At 39.7% G+C, this 19,369-nt stretch overlaps 1 protein-coding gene across 1 annotated transcript in view; it reads left to right on the top strand.

The window, feature by feature from the left end:
• LOC121387601 overlaps positions 1–19,369 on the top strand; it is a 251,086-nt gene that overhangs the window by 125,946 nt on the left and 105,771 nt on the right. Inside the window, exons 65-76 of the mRNA XM_041518760.1 lie at positions 200–642; positions 1,387–1,590; positions 2,959–3,129; positions 4,791–5,076; positions 5,824–6,074; positions 8,194–8,331; positions 9,780–9,969; positions 11,937–12,118; positions 13,708–13,932; positions 16,040–16,377; positions 17,208–17,376; positions 18,326–18,487. Of these exons, the coding sequence (XP_041374694.1) occupies positions 200–642; positions 1,387–1,590; positions 2,959–3,129; positions 4,791–5,076; positions 5,824–6,074; positions 8,194–8,331; positions 9,780–9,969; positions 11,937–12,118; positions 13,708–13,932; positions 16,040–16,377; positions 17,208–17,376; positions 18,326–18,487 (2,759 nt within the window). The remainder of the gene's footprint in view (positions 1–199; positions 643–1,386; positions 1,591–2,958; positions 3,130–4,790; positions 5,077–5,823; positions 6,075–8,193; positions 8,332–9,779; positions 9,970–11,936; positions 12,119–13,707; positions 13,933–16,039; positions 16,378–17,207; positions 17,377–18,325; positions 18,488–19,369) is intronic.

The raw sequence follows: 19,369 nt of genomic DNA, 5'->3' as shown, positions 1-19,369 counted from the left end.
AAATTTTAAATTTAGTAGAGTTGTTTCCCTTGGTGATGATTTCTGTCTATTGTAACAAAAACCCCCAATAAAATGATGTCTACTAAATGACAAAATGATAACATGCCGAGCCAGGTTTATTTTACACATATGTATTTTCATTTTAAAGGTAACATGCTGAGCCAGGTTTATTTTACACATATATATTTTCATTTTAAAGGTACTGCAATGATGGGAACCTAGTCGCGCCTTGCCCCACAGGATACTTCTGTCCGGCCGGTACAAACGCAGACTGGCAGCCCTGTCCTCGTGGAACCTTCAACAACGAAACCGGTCTGTCAGAGGAGAGCCAGTGCAAACCGTGCACCGGTGGCCAGTACTGTGACTCTCTGGCAGCCACCGAACCCAAGGGTCCCTGTGACGCTGGTCACTACTGCGTGTACGGCGTCGACAGACCAAGACCAAGTGGCAACACAACGTTTCTCGAGAACACGACATGTAGAATGCCAGGAGACGAGATGGGAGAAGGAGGGGTGTGCCCCCAGGGGCACTACTGCCCCCAGGGAACGACTCAGCCCCTGCCGTGTGGGACGGGATCATACAGTAATGAGACGGGTGCTGCAAGCTGTACCCAGTGTCCAGCTGGCTTTTACTGCTTAGAAGGTAATGATGTCTAGAGATGTGTAGTGTCTTGTCACAGTACTTTGCATTATTATATGTTGGGGTTTGGGTTGTAGCCCAATGGTAAAACGCTCGCTTGATGCGCAGTCTGTCTAGGATCGATCCCTGTCAGTGGGCCCATTGAGCTATTTTTCATTCCAGCCAGTGCACCACGACTGGTAGATCAAAGGCTGTGGTATGTGCTATCCTGTCTGTTTGTGCATATAAAAGATCCCTTGCTACTAACAGAAAAATATAGTGGATTTTCTCTCTTGGACTATATGTTAAAAATTACCAAATGTTTGACATCCTGTAGTCCATGTGCTCTAGTGATGTTCTTAAACAAAAAACAACTTTAACAAATTGAATGAAAAACAGCAAATACTGTATTGGGAGATGAATCATAGTTCATTTTCCGAAACAAATGGTGGTCAGTTAAATACACTGGCTTAGAATAATGGCCATAATATTGGACATGTGGCCACAAATGTAATTTTATTTGATTTTTTGCATAATTTTAAACAACATTTACTGCTCTAAAATATCAGAAAAGTAAGAAAACCCTATGAAAATAATACTTACCCTTTCACAAATGAACATTATTTATTTATAAAATTCTGAAATGAAAATGTGGGAATAAAAGTTAAATGTACTTGTATGCCGAAATGTGTTTTTTTTGGTCAAAAAGTTAATCGGTTAAAAAGGAATACATTCACTATATATTTTTATGATTTATTTATACTACAGGAACAGACACTTTCCTAGACACCCCCTGCCCATCTGGTTACTACTGTCCCCTAGGGACGACTTCGGCCAATCAGTTCCCGTGTCCAGCTGGAACCTATTACAACTTGACAATGGCAAGAGATGTGCAGGATTGTCTCCCCTGTCCAGGGGGAGACTACTGTGAGACTGCAGGCTTGAGTTACCCAACAGGAAAATGCTCTGCAGGTATGGTTTTATGTTTATATTAAATTTATATTAAACAATATTATACTAAGTTATTCTCCATAACAAGTGTCTGAGTTACCGTATTTTAGTTTGCATATGACTAATCAGTCCATCATTTGACGTAAATCGCTCGCTTGATGCACTGTGGGTTTGGGATCGATCCCCATCAGTGAGCCCATTGTGCAATTCTCGCTCCTGCCAGTGCATCACGACTGGTACATCAAAAGCAGTGGTATGTGCTATCCTGTTAGTGGGATGGTGCATATAAAAGATCCCTTACTGCTAATCGAAATGAGTAGCTCATGAATTAACGACAGCGGATTTCCTCTGTCAATATCTGTGTGGTCCTTAACCATATATGCCTGATGCCATAAAATAAAATGTGTTGAGTGCGTCGTTAAATAAAACATTTCTTTCCATCATTTGACATGCTTACATCCATTGAAGGTTCAAGCATATCTGTCTTGGGCACACCAAAGTTAGTTAGGAATTGTATCTAAAACATGTTACATTTTAATAAATTTTTTGTAAATTTAAGCTGTATTAGGTGTTATTAATAAATTGCAAATTAACAACAGCAAACCACTGTTTATTAATAGAATCTATCACCATTGGGAAGCATAGATAAGATAATTCCAACTCAAGGGACAATTGTTTTTTTTAAACCATAAACCATATTCTATAATAATTCATAAATATTTGACCTACAAACTAATTTACTCATACGCAGAAAAATGTAGTACACATTATGCAATGATATAAAAATGTAACCATAAATATAAAGTTAAAAATATTAATTTGTTTAAATATTTTTGAAACAATGATCCAACATCAAATGGCAACATGGGTAATAAATAATTCAACATAATTCTGAAAAACATGAGTCATGACATCAGTTGTTGTAACACATGAGTCATGACATCAGTCGTCGTAACACATGAGTCATGATGTCAAGTCGTAACACGAGTTATGTCAGTCATAACACGAGTCATGATGTCAGTTGTTGTAATACATGAATTATGACATCAGTCGTTGTAACACATGAGTCATGACATCAGTCCTTGTAACACATGAGTCATGACGTCAGTCGTTGTAACACATGAGTTAAGACGTCAGTCGTCATAACACATGAGTCATGACATCAGTCGTTGTAACACATGAGTTATGACATCAGGCGTATGTAGAAATCATCTATCCCTGAATGGCCAGACAGATTTATCTATCACCATGCAAAAGCTGGACAGTTCAGTCCAGTGGGCAAAAAACCATTATCTAAGATGTGTATGAAAATCATTCTTTTCCTTCTATATTTAGTGTTTGTCTTTTAAGTAGGACACTTTGACACATTTTTGTTTCTGTCCATTCCAGGTTGGTTTTGCACTTCCAATGCCAGTACTTCTACCCCGTCTGCTCCAGAGGGCGGGGAGTGCCAGCCAAGCTCATACTGTCCAATCGGATCGTCTGCTCCTTGGTCATGTGACCCAGGAACATACTGTCAGACAGCTGGATTGTCTTCACCAACAGGAAACTGCACTGCAGGTCAGATTGGTTGCCATGGCAATTGTATATATATATATTTATCCTATAACTTACCCATGATATCCATGTCATAAACCCATGTGATAATTTTAGTGTATTAACCCGGTTAATAATGATACGCAAATTTGCAAGGTCTCTAGGTAATGTGTTGCTGTGGATAGGTCATTTGCTTACAAGCCAACAAGACCCGTGTAACTGAGCATAACGTTTTCAAAGATTTGTTTAAAATGCGTGACGTCAAACTTATCTGTGCTAATCGTGATGACTTCATATTACTGATGTCAGCGACTTAGTACTGTGATTTACTAAAAATAGAATTAAAATGTTATTTTAGAAGTGTTATAGGATAAATAGAATTCGCTACTCATGTTTTTTAATATGTAAAATATCAACCTCATCTAGTTAATCGGTATTTGTCTTGGCAGAGCCTCGACAAATACCGATTAACATAGACTCGGATATTTTCCATGTTAAAAAATACTCGTGACGAATTCTCTATATATATAATTGTGTTTTGTTTTAAAAGAAATGTGTAAGAAATAGGGATTTTATGTTTTGGTGTTTTTTTGCCAGGAAATTTATGTGTGTAAGAAATTGTAACCTAATATTTGTTGATCTTTAAATAACACATAGGACCAAATGTCACAGATACTATATACTATACACCTACTGATGATTATCAAAATGTACTGCAGGGTCACTATATCAAATAGACTAAAGTGTCACAAATCCTGTTCTTTGTATTTGTTTATCAGAAATAAAAGTAAAACTAACAAAATAAGATGCTTATAATCTATATGTTGGATCCACCAATTTGTAGTTTTATCAGAAATACATTTAAAAATAGCAAAATTTGACACTTTTATCTTATATGTGGGATCCGCCTAAGGGTGAGCGCCTGATAGTGGATCATGGAACCAATTACAACTTTGCAAAAAACATCCTTTCGACTCTGCCTTGTGCAGAGATACAATTTTTATCTGGGAATATGGTTTCCTCATTCAGATTTATCAGAAATACATTTAAAAATAGCAAAATATGACACTTGTGACTTAAATATCTGGGATCTACTAATTTGTAATTATTTATTAAAAATTCATTTAATAATGTCACAATAAGACGCTAGTAACTTATATATGGTGGGATCAATTAATTAATAATCATTTATCAAAAATACATATAAAAATATCAAAATAAGACACTTTGTAACTTTGAGACTATCCCTTTAAATAACTTCTTTTCTTTCTTTATTTTCATGCTTATATCCAAGTAAGGTTCAGGCACGCTGTCCTGGGCACCAACCGCAGCTATCTGGGCTGTCTGTCCAGGACAGTGGGTTAGTTGTTAATTGTTAGTGGTTAGCAAGAGAGAAGAGGGTGTAGTGGTCTTACACCTACCCATTGAGTCATTAAAACTCTCTCTGGGTGGGAACTGGTACCTTCCAGCCTTACGTCCGATAGCTTAACTACGACATCACTGAGGCCGGTACCGGGCTGTGAACCCTGTACCTACCAACCTTATGTTCGATGACTTAACCACAACACCACCGAGACCGGTACCGGGCTGCTAACCCTGTATCTATCAGCCTTACATCCGATGGCTTGTCCCACGACACCACCAAGGCCGGTTTCAATAACTAAACACTCCTCTCCTTCCTACAGGATACTTCTGCATCCTGAATGCAACAACGTCGACCCCGACTGACGGCACAACTGGTGACGTCTGCCCCGTGGGCCACTACTGCCCCGAGGGTAGCGTTGGCGGCGCGATGCCCTGCCCCGTGGGATACTACCTGGATGTCACCCAGCAGGCTCAGGAGTCCGACTGCAAACTGTGCACCGGGGGGCGCTACTGTTCCGGGTCGGGTCAGGACGCCACGACAGGCGATTGCAGCGCTGGGTATTACTGTCCTGGTGGGCAGAATACATCCACTCCACATGACACAAGGTGGGTGAAGTAGATTAGTGTGGGGTGGGGTGGGCTGGGCTGGGTGTGATTACTATCTTTGTGTGGTGGGTGGAGGGATGATTGCAGCGCTGGGCATTACTGTCTTGGGGGGCAAAATACATCCACTCCACATGACACACAGTGGGTGAAGTAGAATATTGTGGGGTGGGCTGGGTGTGATTACTATCTTTGTGTGGTGGGTTGAGGGATGATTGCAGCGCTGGGTATTACTGTCTCGGGGGGCAAAATACATCCACTCCACATGACACACAGTGGGTGAAGTAGATTAGTGTGGGGGTGGGGTGGGCTGGGAGTGGGATGGGGCTGATAGCAGTGCTGGGTATTACTATCTGTGGGGTGGGCTGGGGGTGATAGCGATTGCAGCGCTGGGTATTACTGTCCAGGTGGTCAGAATACGTCCACTCCACATGACACCAGGTGGGTGAAGGAGATAAATGTATGGGGGTGCAAGAAATAAGGTGTGTGAAATCGATAAATGTGTGTGTGTTTCAGGAAGGTATGGGGCTTTTGGGTGGTCTGTCTGTCTGTGTATTCTCTGTATCTGTTTCTATCTTTGTATTTTTGTGTCTATCTGATTCTCTATCTCCCTTCCTCTCTTTACCTCCCTCCCTCATTCTCCCCTTCCTCTTCCTCTCCCCCCTCCCTCTCTCTTCATATCTCTCTCTCCATCTCCTCCAATCATAATTCATCTTACACAGAGCACTAATTTCTTAATTTTGTTTCCAGCTGTCCCATTGGTCACTACTGCCCAGTGGCCAGCAGTGATCCAATCAGATGCGAGAATGGGACCTACCAAGATCAGACAACTCAGGATGTGTGTAAGACATGTCCACCAGGCTACTTCTGTGACAACACCATGTCAATTGTTACCCTTGACAACTCGACCACCGTCTGTCCAATGGGACACTACTGCCCAGCGGGAACGAGATACGCCAATGAATTTCCATGTCCAATTGGAACCTTCAGCAACCTGACAGGTCGGTAAAATAGAATTATCTTTTTGTAATACTGGTAAAGCACTTGCCTGATGTGCAGTCTGTTTAGGATCGATCCCTGTCACTGGACCAATGGGCTATTTCTCATTCCAGACAGTACACCACAACTGGTATATCAAAACCTGTGGTATGTGCTATCCTGTCTGTGGGATGTTGCATATAAAAGATCCCTTGCTACTAATGGAAAAATGTTGCAGGTTTCCTCTCTAAGACATGTGGTATATGCTATCCTGTCTGTGGGATGGTGCATATAAAAGATCCCTTGCTACTAATGGAAAAATATAGTGGGTTTCATCTCTATGACTGTCAAAATTACCATATGTTTGACATCCAATAGCTGATGATTAATAAATCAATGTGCTCTAGTGGTGTCATTAAACAAAACAAATTTTCTTTTTTCCTTTCTAAAACTACATGTCAAAATTATCAAATGTTTGACATCCAATCACTGATGATTAACAAATCAATGTGCTCTAGTGGCATCGTTAAACAAAGCAAACTTTTTTATCCTGAAATCATACATTAATGCAGTTTTCCCACCCTTTTATATAATATCATCCAAAGGGATTTTAATCAGTGTTTTCTCTCATCCCTAGCTATGCAAGACAAACCCATTCCTTTGTGTTGGCCCATATGGGATAAATCTTATATTGTACAGGCTATGACATCATTGTGTTTAACATTGTATTACATTGTTGGTAATATATGATGTCATATTAATGCCAGTTGGTGAGATTTAGATAAATATTTTGTTATTAAAACTATTATAAAAGTTATCTTGTTAATTTGTAGTGTTAAATGTTATTTAACACATGAAACATTTAACACTACAAATTAACAAGATAGCTTTTATAATAGTTTTAATAACAAAATATTGATCTAAACCTTTTTATCATTTTAAAATGGTCAAATAAAGAAGTTACTTTTCCAGCCATCTTTGTTTGTTCGTGTAAAATAATAGTTTATTTATCAGTGGTGGAAATTTCGACCCTGGAACTCTGCAAGGCTGTTCCTAGGTCGAAATTTCCACCACCTCGAGTGTACTTTTTCTATCCCACATGACCACATATGATGGAGTCTTATTAGTCTTGACGTGGGATGGGTTCAGGATTGATCATCTGCCTTAGTGGTGCAATGGTTAAGCCATCGGGCTACAGGCTGGTACATGTAGGTACCGAGTTCGCAGCCCGGTACCGGCTCCCACCCAGAGCGAGTTCTTAAGGGCGCAATGGGTAGGTGTAAGGCCACTACACCCTCTTCTCTCTCACTAACCACTAATCAACTAACAACTAACCCACTGTCCTGGACAGACAGCCCAGATAGCTGAGGTGTGTGCCCAGGACAGCGTGCTTGAACCTTAATTGGATATAAGTAAGAAAATAATTTGAACTGATCATCGTCTGTAGCCATCGCAAATATTGAGAACATTTTTTGCTGTCTTCATTTGTTTTATGGGGAGGGACATAGCCCAGTGGTAAAATGTTCGCTTCATGTGCGGTCGGTCTAGGATTGATCCCCATTGGTGGGCGAATTGGGCTATTTCACGCTCCAGCCAGTGCACCATGACTGGTATATCAAAGGCTGTGGTATGTGTTATCCTGTCTGTGGAATAGTGCATATAAAAGATCCCTTGCTTCTAATCAGCTAACAGCGGGTTTCCTCTCTCATTATCTGTGTGGTCCTTAACCATATATTTGACGCCATATAACCGTAAATAAACTGTTGAGTTTGTTGTTAGATAAAACATTTCCTTCCTTCTTCCTCCCTCAATATCTGTGTGGTCCGTAACCATATGTCTGACGCCATTTAACCGTAAATAAAATATGTTGAGTGTGTCGTTAGAGAAAACATTTCCTTCCTTCTTCCTCCCTCAATATATGTGTGGTCCTTAATCATATGTTCGACGCCATATAACCGTAAATAATCTGTGTTGAGTGCGTCGTTAAATGAAACATTTCCTTCCTTCTTCCTCCCTCAATATCTGTGTGGTCCTTAACCATATGTCTGACGCCATATATAACGGTAAATAAAATGTGTTGAGTGCGTCATTAAATAAAACGTTTCCTTCTTCCTTCATATATTTTATTTGTTCTCGTTTCAGGTATACAGTCAGATGGTCAGTGTACGCCTTGCCTGGCCAGATATTACTGCCCCACACCCGGGATGGTGACCCCTGTTGATCTGTGTGCCGCTGGCTACTTCTGCAAACAGAATGCTAAGACTTCAACACCTGACCAAGGTAGAGTATAGGTTTTAATCACCGTCCTGTTGTCTGGCCAGGGGCCTAATTCACTAAACTCTCGAAACTTTGGGATGCTTTGTTGTCTAGCAGAGCCTAAGAGACATTTGTCAATTAGGCCCCAGCGATTTATCCAGGCGTTCTGTGGGTCCGAACATAGACCCCTACCCAAAAGGAAGTGGCACTGAAAATTCCCAATTTCTAATATAAAAATTCCCAATATATATATTTAATATGTGTCTGTTGTTATACATTCATTTAACAATGGCGTACTGCATCAAGTATGATTTACTCACGTTAATTGTCCCAATCCCATCAGACTTGGGACCCCTTCAGAAATTCCTTGATAAATCCGTTGTCTGTCTGTCTGTCTGTCTGTCTGTCTGTCTGTCTGTGCGTTATCTATCCCACATAGTTTTTTATAATAGTTTTTTCACAGTGCCTTAACCCTTTCCGACTATGTAACGGGAAATCCTGTAAAAAAAAAAATCACCGTTCATACTACAGAACGGGAAATCTCGTCGTGTGTTTTCAGTTTGTATTTACCACCAAATTTGTCACAGGTTGACATGCGCAATAGAGGCAGTGCTAACAACAACATCCTGTAGAAGTGTTGCATGGTTTGCCGTGAGAATGTGCTCATTTGTTCAGAACTTTTCAGCCTATTTGGTATAACTGTTCTGTTAACTACAATGGCGACATCCATTTTCTATAATACGACCTTCACAGAAAATTACCGCGATAGTGATGTTTTATCATAATGTAACAGTGATAATTCCGATGGAATTCCACTTTCGAGATTTGCACGTGGTCGGAAACATTTTCTAAATGGGTTTATTCATTTACACATTTTCATAGAAATTTGGTATGTTTCTATAACCAGTGATTTTGTTTAATATACCTCTCTATATGTATAATAATGAGCTCCTTCTCATAGAAAATTGATTTACGTTTACAAATATGCTTGAACCAGTCTTCTACTATGAATAATAAATAAGTTATCAAAAAACCATCTGTAAATTTATCCTTTGTTTAACAGTCAAATGTATCAATTCCTGGGGCATTTGAAGACAATGGGTTAACAAGTCTGAAAGGGTTAAGATATTGAAATTTTGTGTTTAGCTTTATCATGTACTGTTACAGATAAAGTTTGACTTTCCTGGCGATTTATCCATTTTTGACAGAGTTATGGCCCTTTTACTTAGGAGATATGAAAATTTTGTTTTCCAGACTCTTTTTGCAATGCCTTAAGATACTAGCTGACATTTTGTATATAGCTTTATCGTGTTCAGTTACAGATCAAGTTTGACTTTTATGGCAGTTTACTGATTGTTCACAGTTATGGCCCTTCAATTTAAGAGGTCAGAAAAATGTGCTTTAGCTTTACTCTCAGAATGCTTGTTTTTATCTACCTCTACTTTTAGTCTTATTTTTGTTTTCTATTTCAGGCACGGACGCCAATACCTGCCCTGTAGGACACTATTGTCCTGATGGGACCTCCGAACCAGTCCCATGTCCCAAAGGGACCTTCAACAACAGAACGGGGTTGGGAGTGGAGACCGACTGTACATTGTGCATTGCAGGGAGTTACTGTCAAGATACGGGCATGGTTCAAGTATCTGGTCTCTGTGATGCAGGGTGAGTTAGGGCATTGTACAGAAGGGAGTTACTGTCAGGATACGGGCATGGTTCAAGTATCAGGTCTTTGCGATGCAGGGTGAGTTAGGGCATTGTACAGAAGGGAGTTACTGTCAAGATATGGGCATGGTTCAAGTATCAGGTCTCTGTGATGCAGGGTGAGTTAGGGCATTGTACAGCAGGGAGTTACTGTCAAGATATGAGCATGGTTCAAGTATCAGGTCTCTGTGATGCAGGGTGAGTTAGGGCATTGTACGGAAGGGAGTTACTGTCAAGATACGGGCATGGTTCAAGTATCTGGTCTCTGTGATGCAGGGTGAGTTAGGGCATTGTACAGAAGGGAGTTACTGTCAGGATACGGGCATGGTTCAAGTATCAGGTCTTTGCGATGCAGGGTGAGTTAGGGCATTGTACAGAAGGGAGTTACTGTCAAGATACAGGCATGGTTCAAGTATCTGGTCTCTGTGATGCAGGGTGAGTTAGGGCATTGTACAGAAGGGAGTTACTGTCAAGATATGAGCATGGTTCAAGTATCAGGTCTCTGTGATGCAGGGTGAGTTAGGGCATTGTACGGAAGGGAGTTACTGTCAAGATACGGGCATGGTTCAAGTATCTGGTCTCTGTGATGCAGGGTGAGTTAGGGCATTGTACAGAAGGGAGTTACTGTCAAGATATGGGCATGGTTCAAGTATCTGGTCTCTGTGATGCAGGGTGAGTTAGGGCATTGTACAGAAGGGAGTTACTGTCAAGAACTGGACATGGTTCAAGTATCTGGTCTCTGTGATGCAGGGTGAGTTAGGGCATTGTACAGAAGGGAGTTACTGTCAAGATATGGGCATGGTTCAAGTATCTGGTTTCTGTGATGCAGGGTGAGTTAGGGCATTGTACAGAAGGGAGTTACTGTCAAGATATGGGCATGGTTCAAGTATCTGGTTTCTGTGATGCAGGGTGAGTTAGGGCATTGTACAGAAGGGATTTACTGCATGGCATGAAAGGAGACTGGGATCAGTAAAACAGAATATTTGGCAAAAAAGACCCCTTAAAAACAAAACAAACCAGCAAGCGATTCATATTACCAAATAAATATTTACTTAAGACATTCTTAACACAAAAATATATTATATACATTTATAACAATTTGTCTGTTAAATTTGAAAAATTATTTAAAGATTGTCTGGGTTTTTTTTTACGTTCATCGGAGTATGAACAAACAAAAAATCATCTGCAAAGTGTGTGAATCGGTGAAGCCGTTCTCACAAGTTTACGGATGACTTTTTGTGTTCATACCCAGATGAACACAAAAAAAATAACAGACAATACTTATAATTAAATTTGAATCATACTTGCAAATAATAACACAAAAACGTCAGACTTTATTTACAGGCTAATAATAACACTAAAATGTCACTTTATTTACAGGCTAATCATAACACTAAAATGTCAGACTTTATTTACAGGCTAATAATAACACAAAAACGTCATACTTTATTTACAGGCTAATATAACACTAAAATGTCAGACTTTATTTACAGGCTAATAATAACACTAAAATGTCAGACTTTATTTACAGGCTAATAATAACACTAAAACGTCATACTTTATTTACAGGCTAATAATAACACTAAAATGTCACTTTATTTACAGGCTAATAATAACACTAAAATGTCACTTTATTTACAGGCTAATAATAACACTAAAATGTCACTTTATTTACAGGCTAATAATAACACTAAAATGTCATACTTTATTTTGAATTATGTTTTATCCATAAACAATAACGCTCAATACGACAATTTGTCCACATAAAATGATGTCATCAGATATGACGTTCCCTGACGAAGTAAGTTTTACGTTCATTGAAAAATGAACAAACTCCTGTTGCTTTGTCTGGACCAATGGGATGATGTTATGTTGTAATGAATGTAACAGAAATTTAATTATTTACTTTAAATTGTTCTTAATTTCAGCTACTACTGTGAGCTGGGATCTAACCACTCCCAGCAGATCATCTGCCCCGGGGGCAGCTACTGCCCCGAGGGATCCGGCTCCCCCACCCCCTGTCCGCAAGGGTCATACTCCACCACCCAGGGTCTGGCTAATTCCAGTCAGTGCGTCCAGTGTGATGAAGGAAAATACTGCAACCAAACAGGTACGAACAATCAAACCTTATCAAACAGTCACCTCTGTATTACAACCAGACAGGTACGAACAATCAAACTTTGTCAAACAGTCACCACTGTTAAACAACCAGACAGGTACGGACAGTCAAACCTTATCAAACAGTCACCTCTGTATTACAACCAGACATGTACGAACAATCAAACCTTATAAAACAGTCACCTCTGTATTACAACGAGACAGGTACGAACAATCAAACCTTATCAAGCAGTCACCTCTGTATTACAACCAGACAGGTACGAACAATCAAACCTTATCAGTCACCTCTGTATTACATCCAGACAAGTACGAACAATCAAACCTTATCAAAACAGTCACCTCTGTATTACAACCAGACAGGTACGAACAATCAAACTTCTCATATACAGCCACCTTAACTACCTCTGTTATAGAGCAACCTGTTTCGCAACCATTTGTATTATAGTCACCTCTGTTATATAGCCACTTCTGTATCCAGCCAACAACTGTTATAGTTCCACCTCAGTTATACAGTCACCTCTGTTATAAAATCACCTCTGTTTATAGTAGTCTTTATTTTACAGTCGCCTCTTGTAGTGCCATCTCTGTTATATTGCCACTTGTTAAACAGCAACCTCTTTTATACAGATACTTACTGCTGCCTTTTAACAGCCAACAACTGTTACAGTTCCACCTCTGATATACAGCCACCCCTGTTATTTAGTGACTATTTTTATACAATTATCTGTTAACTCACGACACACAAGTAATAGTTTTCTTTTCTTGGGACTATGTAATTGGTCAGTTTTGTGATTTTAGATGGGAAAGTCTACTTAATCAACGGTTTTACAGAATTATTTACAGTAATAAAGCAGGACTGCTGATAATGTCCATTACCATTTTGGGGGTGGCCGGTTATCCCACAATTAATACCCTGTGATCTTAATAAAGCTGGCACATATTTTTTTGTGTCTAGACACCTTGACTGGTGACCGTCCAAATATACACCTGCCACTCAAGAACCACAGGTACAGGCCACGGAAAGAAATGACCATTAGCTAATGAAACACTCTGATTATCATTTCAGTATGTGGGTTAATGTATGGACAGAACATAATACAGTTATTTCGACACTTTGACAATGGTGGTTTATTTTGTATTGAAAAATAATATATACTTATTGCTGGCTTATTGGGATGGATATTATTACAGAACATTGCGATTCATCTGCAAACATCAGGTACACTTGTTTCTTCAGTTCTAAGACTAATTCCTGACATGACACCTTAAGTATTATGTAACCACCGGCTCGCTAGAGGGCATATTCACTAGGATGGTACAAAATGGCTGCGCAATATATGCTTACTAAAATGGGATCTGTTAATTGGATGTAATATTTACAAATGTATGTTTATAAATGCAATATAGGTATGGCATCAGACCTCTTCATATGTAATAGCTTGCTCAGGTATGTGTCATTTTGTTGGGATCTCTATATTTGTTAACTTCCGGCATGTGGTTGTAGTATGTAGATACGATTTCAATCACTACCTGGGGTGTTCTAAATAACTATACCCATATTGTTTTGTGTTCTTTGTTTAGGTCTCTCGGCTCCAGTTGGTGACTGTGACCCAGGCTTCTACTGTCCAGGAGGGAATGACGTCCCCAATCCTGTTGAAACGCCCTGTCCGATTGGCCTCCATTGTCCAGGTGGGAGTGGCCAGCCGAGACCATGTGACCCAGGAACGTTTGTGAACTTCACCCAGGCAGATACCTGTCTGGAATGTCCGGCCGGTTTCTACTGTGTACCAGAGGAAGTCATTCAAGGTAGGTACACCACGAATACTCGAGTACTTGGGCACAGGCCGAGTCTAGCACTACTTGAGTCCATTCACAGGACTTGAGCACCCGTGCAAGGAAGAGCACTCTCATTTAATTATATTTTTATGTAATTTTGCCATATTATGCTTGCCGCCGCCGCCAGTTACATTATAGGGCTATGAGACATGGAGGGTAAACAAAAGCCGAATGTGACAGTGCGGAATGCAATATAATGGGCCATTGTATCAATGGCATGATTTGGCATCCATGTTCAGCGCTGGAATTAAGATGCATAATGCTAGTTTATTTTATTCCATAGCCTTACTATTATCCAGTGTCGGGTACTCAGGTCTGCGTCGAGTTTGACCCTTAAGTACTCGAGTCCAATATTTTGGACTCGTGGAGGCCCTAATTCAAGGCAGGTCGTTGATACGGAAACATTAATTTAATGGTTACTTGCTGCTATTTTGTTTTTGTCTGTTTGGGAAGCTGTCTGTCTCTGTGGACCTTTCTGTTGGCATCTTTCGGACTCTGACGTGTATGTCGGTGGGTCAGCCCATTGGGCTGTTTCTTGTTCCAGCCACTGTACCATGACTGGTATATCAAAGGTCATGGTGTGCTATCCTGTATATGGGATGGTGCATATAAAAGATCTCTTGCTACTAATGGAAAAATGTAGCAGATTTCCTCTCAAAGACTATGTCAGAATTACCAAAAGTTTTACATCCAATAGCTGATGATTAATAAATAAATGTGCTCCAGTGGTGTCATTATTCAAAACAAACTTTAAAAATAAAAGATCTCTTGCTACTAATGGAAAAATGTAGCAGATTTCCTCTCTAAGACTATATATCAAAATTACCAAATGTTTGACATGCAATAGTTGATGGTTAATAAATTAATGTGCTCTAGTTGTGTCGTTAAACAAAACAAACTTTAACTTTGTCTCTGTGTGTGACTGTCTGTTTCTCTGTACCTATCTGTGTGTATGTCTTGTCTTTTTGACACCTGAACTTTTGAGTCATAAGATTTTCATTAAACCATTCATTCATTCATTCATTCATTCATTCATCCTTTCATCCTTTCATCCATTCATCCATTCATCCATTCATCCATTCATCCATTCATCCTTTCATCCATTCATCCATTCATCCATTCATCAATTCATCCATTCATCCATTCATCCATTCATCCATTCATCAATTCATCCATTCATTCTTTCATCCATTCATCCATTCATCCATTCATCCTTTCATCCTTTCATCCATTCATCCATTCATCCATTCATTAATTCATTTGAAATGCACACTTAAAGTGATATTCCCTAGTTTTTAAACACTAACGCATATGTTTGACTATTATAACCGTTTTTGATAACTTAAATCATACTTTACTTAGATTTTGTTGTTTAGATTATCAATTTCTGTACATTCGACCGGCCTAGGTGGCGTCGTGGTAGGCCATTGGTCTACAGGCTGGTAGGTACTGGGTTCGGATCCCAGTCGAGGCATGGGATTTTTAATTCAGATACCGACTCCAAACCCTGAGTGAGTGCTCCACAAGGCTCAATGGGTAGGTGTAAACCACTTGCACCGACCAGTGATCCATAACTGGTTCAACAAAGGCCATGGTTTGTGCTATACTGCCTGTGGGAAGCGCAAATGAAAGATCCCTTGCTGCTAATCGGAAGAGTAGCCCATATAGTGGCGACAGCGGGTTTCCTCTCAAAATCTATATGGTCCTTAACCATATGTCTGATGCCATATAACCGTAAATAAAATGTGTTGAGTGCGTCGTTAAATAAAACATTTCTTTCTGTACATTCGAAGTATTTTTGGTCATCCTGGTGTTTTTAATATCACAAAATGCATTTGTCCTATTTTTAAAAAGGCACGTGCGTCTGAGAAGTAACAGTTAAGGAGTTACGTTTTAGTCTATTTTTAAGGGTATTTCACCATTTCAAAGTCACAGAGTCATGTTTTACTCAATTGTAACTTTATCCAAATGTGTTACAGGTTTGTAGATTATCTAAACTTAGTGTTAATTTTCACGGGTTGAAACTAGGGTATGTCCCTTTAATGAAAAATGACCCTTTTTTTCCCTCTTGATTCAGGAAACTCGTCATCCGGCCACCGCCTCTGTCCAGCAGGGTTCTACTGTCCAGCAGGAACTGGACGTAACTGGACAGCCTGCCCGGCCGGAACCTACAACAGTAACCTTGGCCTTGAAGATTCTAGCCAGTGCCTTCAGTGTGATGGAGGAAAATACTGTGACACAACCAACCTGACGACCCCAGTCGGTGACTGTGACGCAGGTTATTACTGCACCTCCGGAGTCGACACCCCGACACCAGCAGGAAATCAAACGGGTGTAGGGGGAATTTGTCCACCAGGTTACAAATGCCCGGGTGGAACAGTGGTTCCAGAAAGTTGCTCACAAGGAACATACCAGGTTGGTTTTAATAGGCTTTTTTTGTTTGTTTGTTTGTTTGAATAGTTTTTTTGTTTGTTATCACCTTGTGACGAGTAGTTGAGGGGATATAGTGTCGTGCCCGTCCATAAGTACATACGTACATATACGTGACATGATGTCACCACTCTATATAGCGACTTCATTTCTTGTCTAATTTTCATGAAACTTCATATATAGGAATAGATAAATGATATCGTGAATGTGTTCTTGTTTCTCCTTTCTGCGTGAAAGGTCAAGGTCACAATTAATGAAAATAGAAGAACAAAGTCATCACTCTAGCAACTTCACTTGTTATCCGATTGTCATGAAACTTGATATATAAGATAGGATCATGATGTCTTGAAAGAGTTCATTTCGCTTCTCTGTGTCTAAGGTCAAGGTCACATTTACCCAAAATAGAAATATGACAACATGGCTTAAGCGACTTAATTTCTCTTCCGATTTTCATGAAACGTTACATGAAGGAATGGAATGAATCTATTGCGAGGGAGATTTGCAGTGTTTCCGATGCCTTGTTATTATTGTTTAACATTGTTTTTCTTAAAGTTGGTTTTATTGTCACGATGTGTAATACCACCTTACAACTAAGTAATGTTAAGCAAACATTGTCTGCTTTTCCTAATATCTACTGATTAAACAATGTGCTGGAGTGTCATTAAACGGACATTCCTTTCCTTTCCTAATAGCCACTGTTTGAACAATGTGCTGGGGTGTTTTAATTAAACGTTCCGGTTTTTTCACAATTGCCACTGATTAAACAATGTGTTCGGTTGTCACTAAACCAACATTCCTTTCTTGTTTTCCTACAGGACGAGAGCAAGCAGCCATCTTGTAAGTCCTGCCCGGCTGGTTACTACTGCACGGCTAACAGTAGTGCGTACGCGGACAAGCTGTGTCCAGCTGGTCACTACTGTCCAACTGGGACCGAATACGACAATCAGTATCCATGTGTCCAGGGAACTTTCAACAACCTCACTGGTTTGTTTAGATTCTTTAGAAATGTCTACGGAACATTCAGTGGTTTAGCTATGCTAAGTTCAGACTGTCAACTGTCATTATGGAGTTGACCAACTCGACAGTTGCGTTGTAATTTCTCCTACTCCCAACTTAAAACGGGTACGCTCAGATCAACAACTAATCGGTTGTAGGCCTTCTATACGATGAGAATTGAGTTGTAAGGGTGCTCAGATTAGTAACTGGACAGTCGTAGAAGTCGAGAGATTGGCAAGTTGGCCAACTCCATTGTGACAGTTGGTTGTCTAATCCTAGCATTAGTTTAGAAATATAAATTGTGTGTGTTCCTATCCAAAAAAAAATCAGCAATTTTATTAAGTTTAAAAGCTGTGGTTAAGTACATGTATGTGGATTTTTTTTTTTTATGGATTTTTTTTTCTTCTCACTTCTATCCATAAAACTTTCAACAGCCTGATTGGTCACTATATAAATAAGTGTGTTCATTTTGTATGTACAGAAAATTAAAATTTTAGAAATAAACGTATTAATATGTATGTTTTTCATGTACAGAATTCTTCTCACTATGGCAATTTTGGTTAGTTTAGAAATAATAAATGCATTCATTTTATTATGTAACTGTTTTTAGGCTGGGGCAGGAAGTAGCCCAGTGGTAAAGCGCTCGCTTGATGCGCGCTGATCCCTGTTGGTGGCCCCATTGGGCTATTTCTCGTTCCAGCCAGTGCTCCACGACTGGTGTAACAAAGGCTGTGGTATGCACTATCCTGTCTGTGGGATGGTACATATAAAAGTTCCCTTGCTACTAATTGAAAAGAGTAGCCCACAAAGTGGCGACAGTGGGTTCCCTCTCTCTATATCTGTGTGGTCCTTAACCATATGTCTGACGCCATATAACTGTAAATAAAATGTGTTGAGTGCGTCTTAAATAAAACATTTCCTTCCTTCCTGTCTCTAGGTCAGCACAACGAGTCCTCCTGTGTGCCGTGTTCCCCTGGATATTACTGCGCCTCCTCCGGTATGAGTAACCCGACCGCCCCCTGTGATCCGGGCTGGTTCTGCACCTTACGGTCGTACCTAACACAGCCATCAAACCCTGAGGGAGGAAAGTGTCTGTCAGGTGAGACAGAGGTTTTAATTGCGAAGGAGGGAAAATACCTGGGCATATTTGTTTAAAGGGACATACCCTAGTTTTTAAGCATATTTTTTTACTATTACAGCCGTTTTTGACAACTGAAATCATACTTTACTTAGATTTTGTTTAGATTATCCATTTCCGTACATTCGAAGAGTTTTTGGTCATCCTGTTGTTTTTAATATCACAAAATGCATTTCTCATATTTTTAAAAATGCATGTGCGTCTGAGAAGTAACAGTTATGAATTCGAGTTTTAGTCTATTTTTAGAGGGTATTTCACCATTTCAAAGTCACAGATTCATGTTTCACTCAATTGTATCTTTACCCAAATGTGTTACAGGTTTGTAGATTGACTAAACTAAAGTGTTAATTTCTATGGGTTGAAACTAGGGTCTGTCCCTTTAATGACACCTCAGCCCATTTTAGGGAACAAGAGGCAATTACAGCTCAACATACACAATGTGTTTTGTGATAATTTATTTCACAAGCAGCTGTTGCTTTCCATCTTAACCTATTATAATACAATTTTTATTCCTCTCTCTCTCTCTCTCTCTCTCTCTCTCTCTCTCTCTCTCTCTCTCTCTCTCTCTCTCTCTCTCTCTCTCTCTCTCTGTCTGTCTGTCTGTCTGTCTTTGTCTATGTGTGTGTGTGTGTATATATCAAGACAGATGGTTGAGAACTGCTTCTCAATATCTAGCATTTGCTTCTAGATTAAAATTTCAAAAGAATAGCTTGTTTCCCATTCCAAAATTTAATCAACATATACACCATGAATATAAATACTACCACCCCTCATTCCTGAGGTTAAGCTGCTTATTTCAGAAATAATGGTTAGCGTCTATGACTGCCCTAGTTCCGCCCTAGT

The sequence above is a fragment of the Gigantopelta aegis genome, chromosome 13, assembly GCF_016097555.1.
Source record: "Gigantopelta aegis isolate Gae_Host chromosome 13, Gae_host_genome, whole genome shotgun sequence".
Lineage (NCBI taxonomy): Eukaryota > Metazoa > Mollusca > Gastropoda > Neomphalida > Peltospiridae > Gigantopelta > Gigantopelta aegis.
Note: the sequence above shows the minus strand (reverse complement) of the source record. Positions and strands in the feature narration are given on the sequence as shown.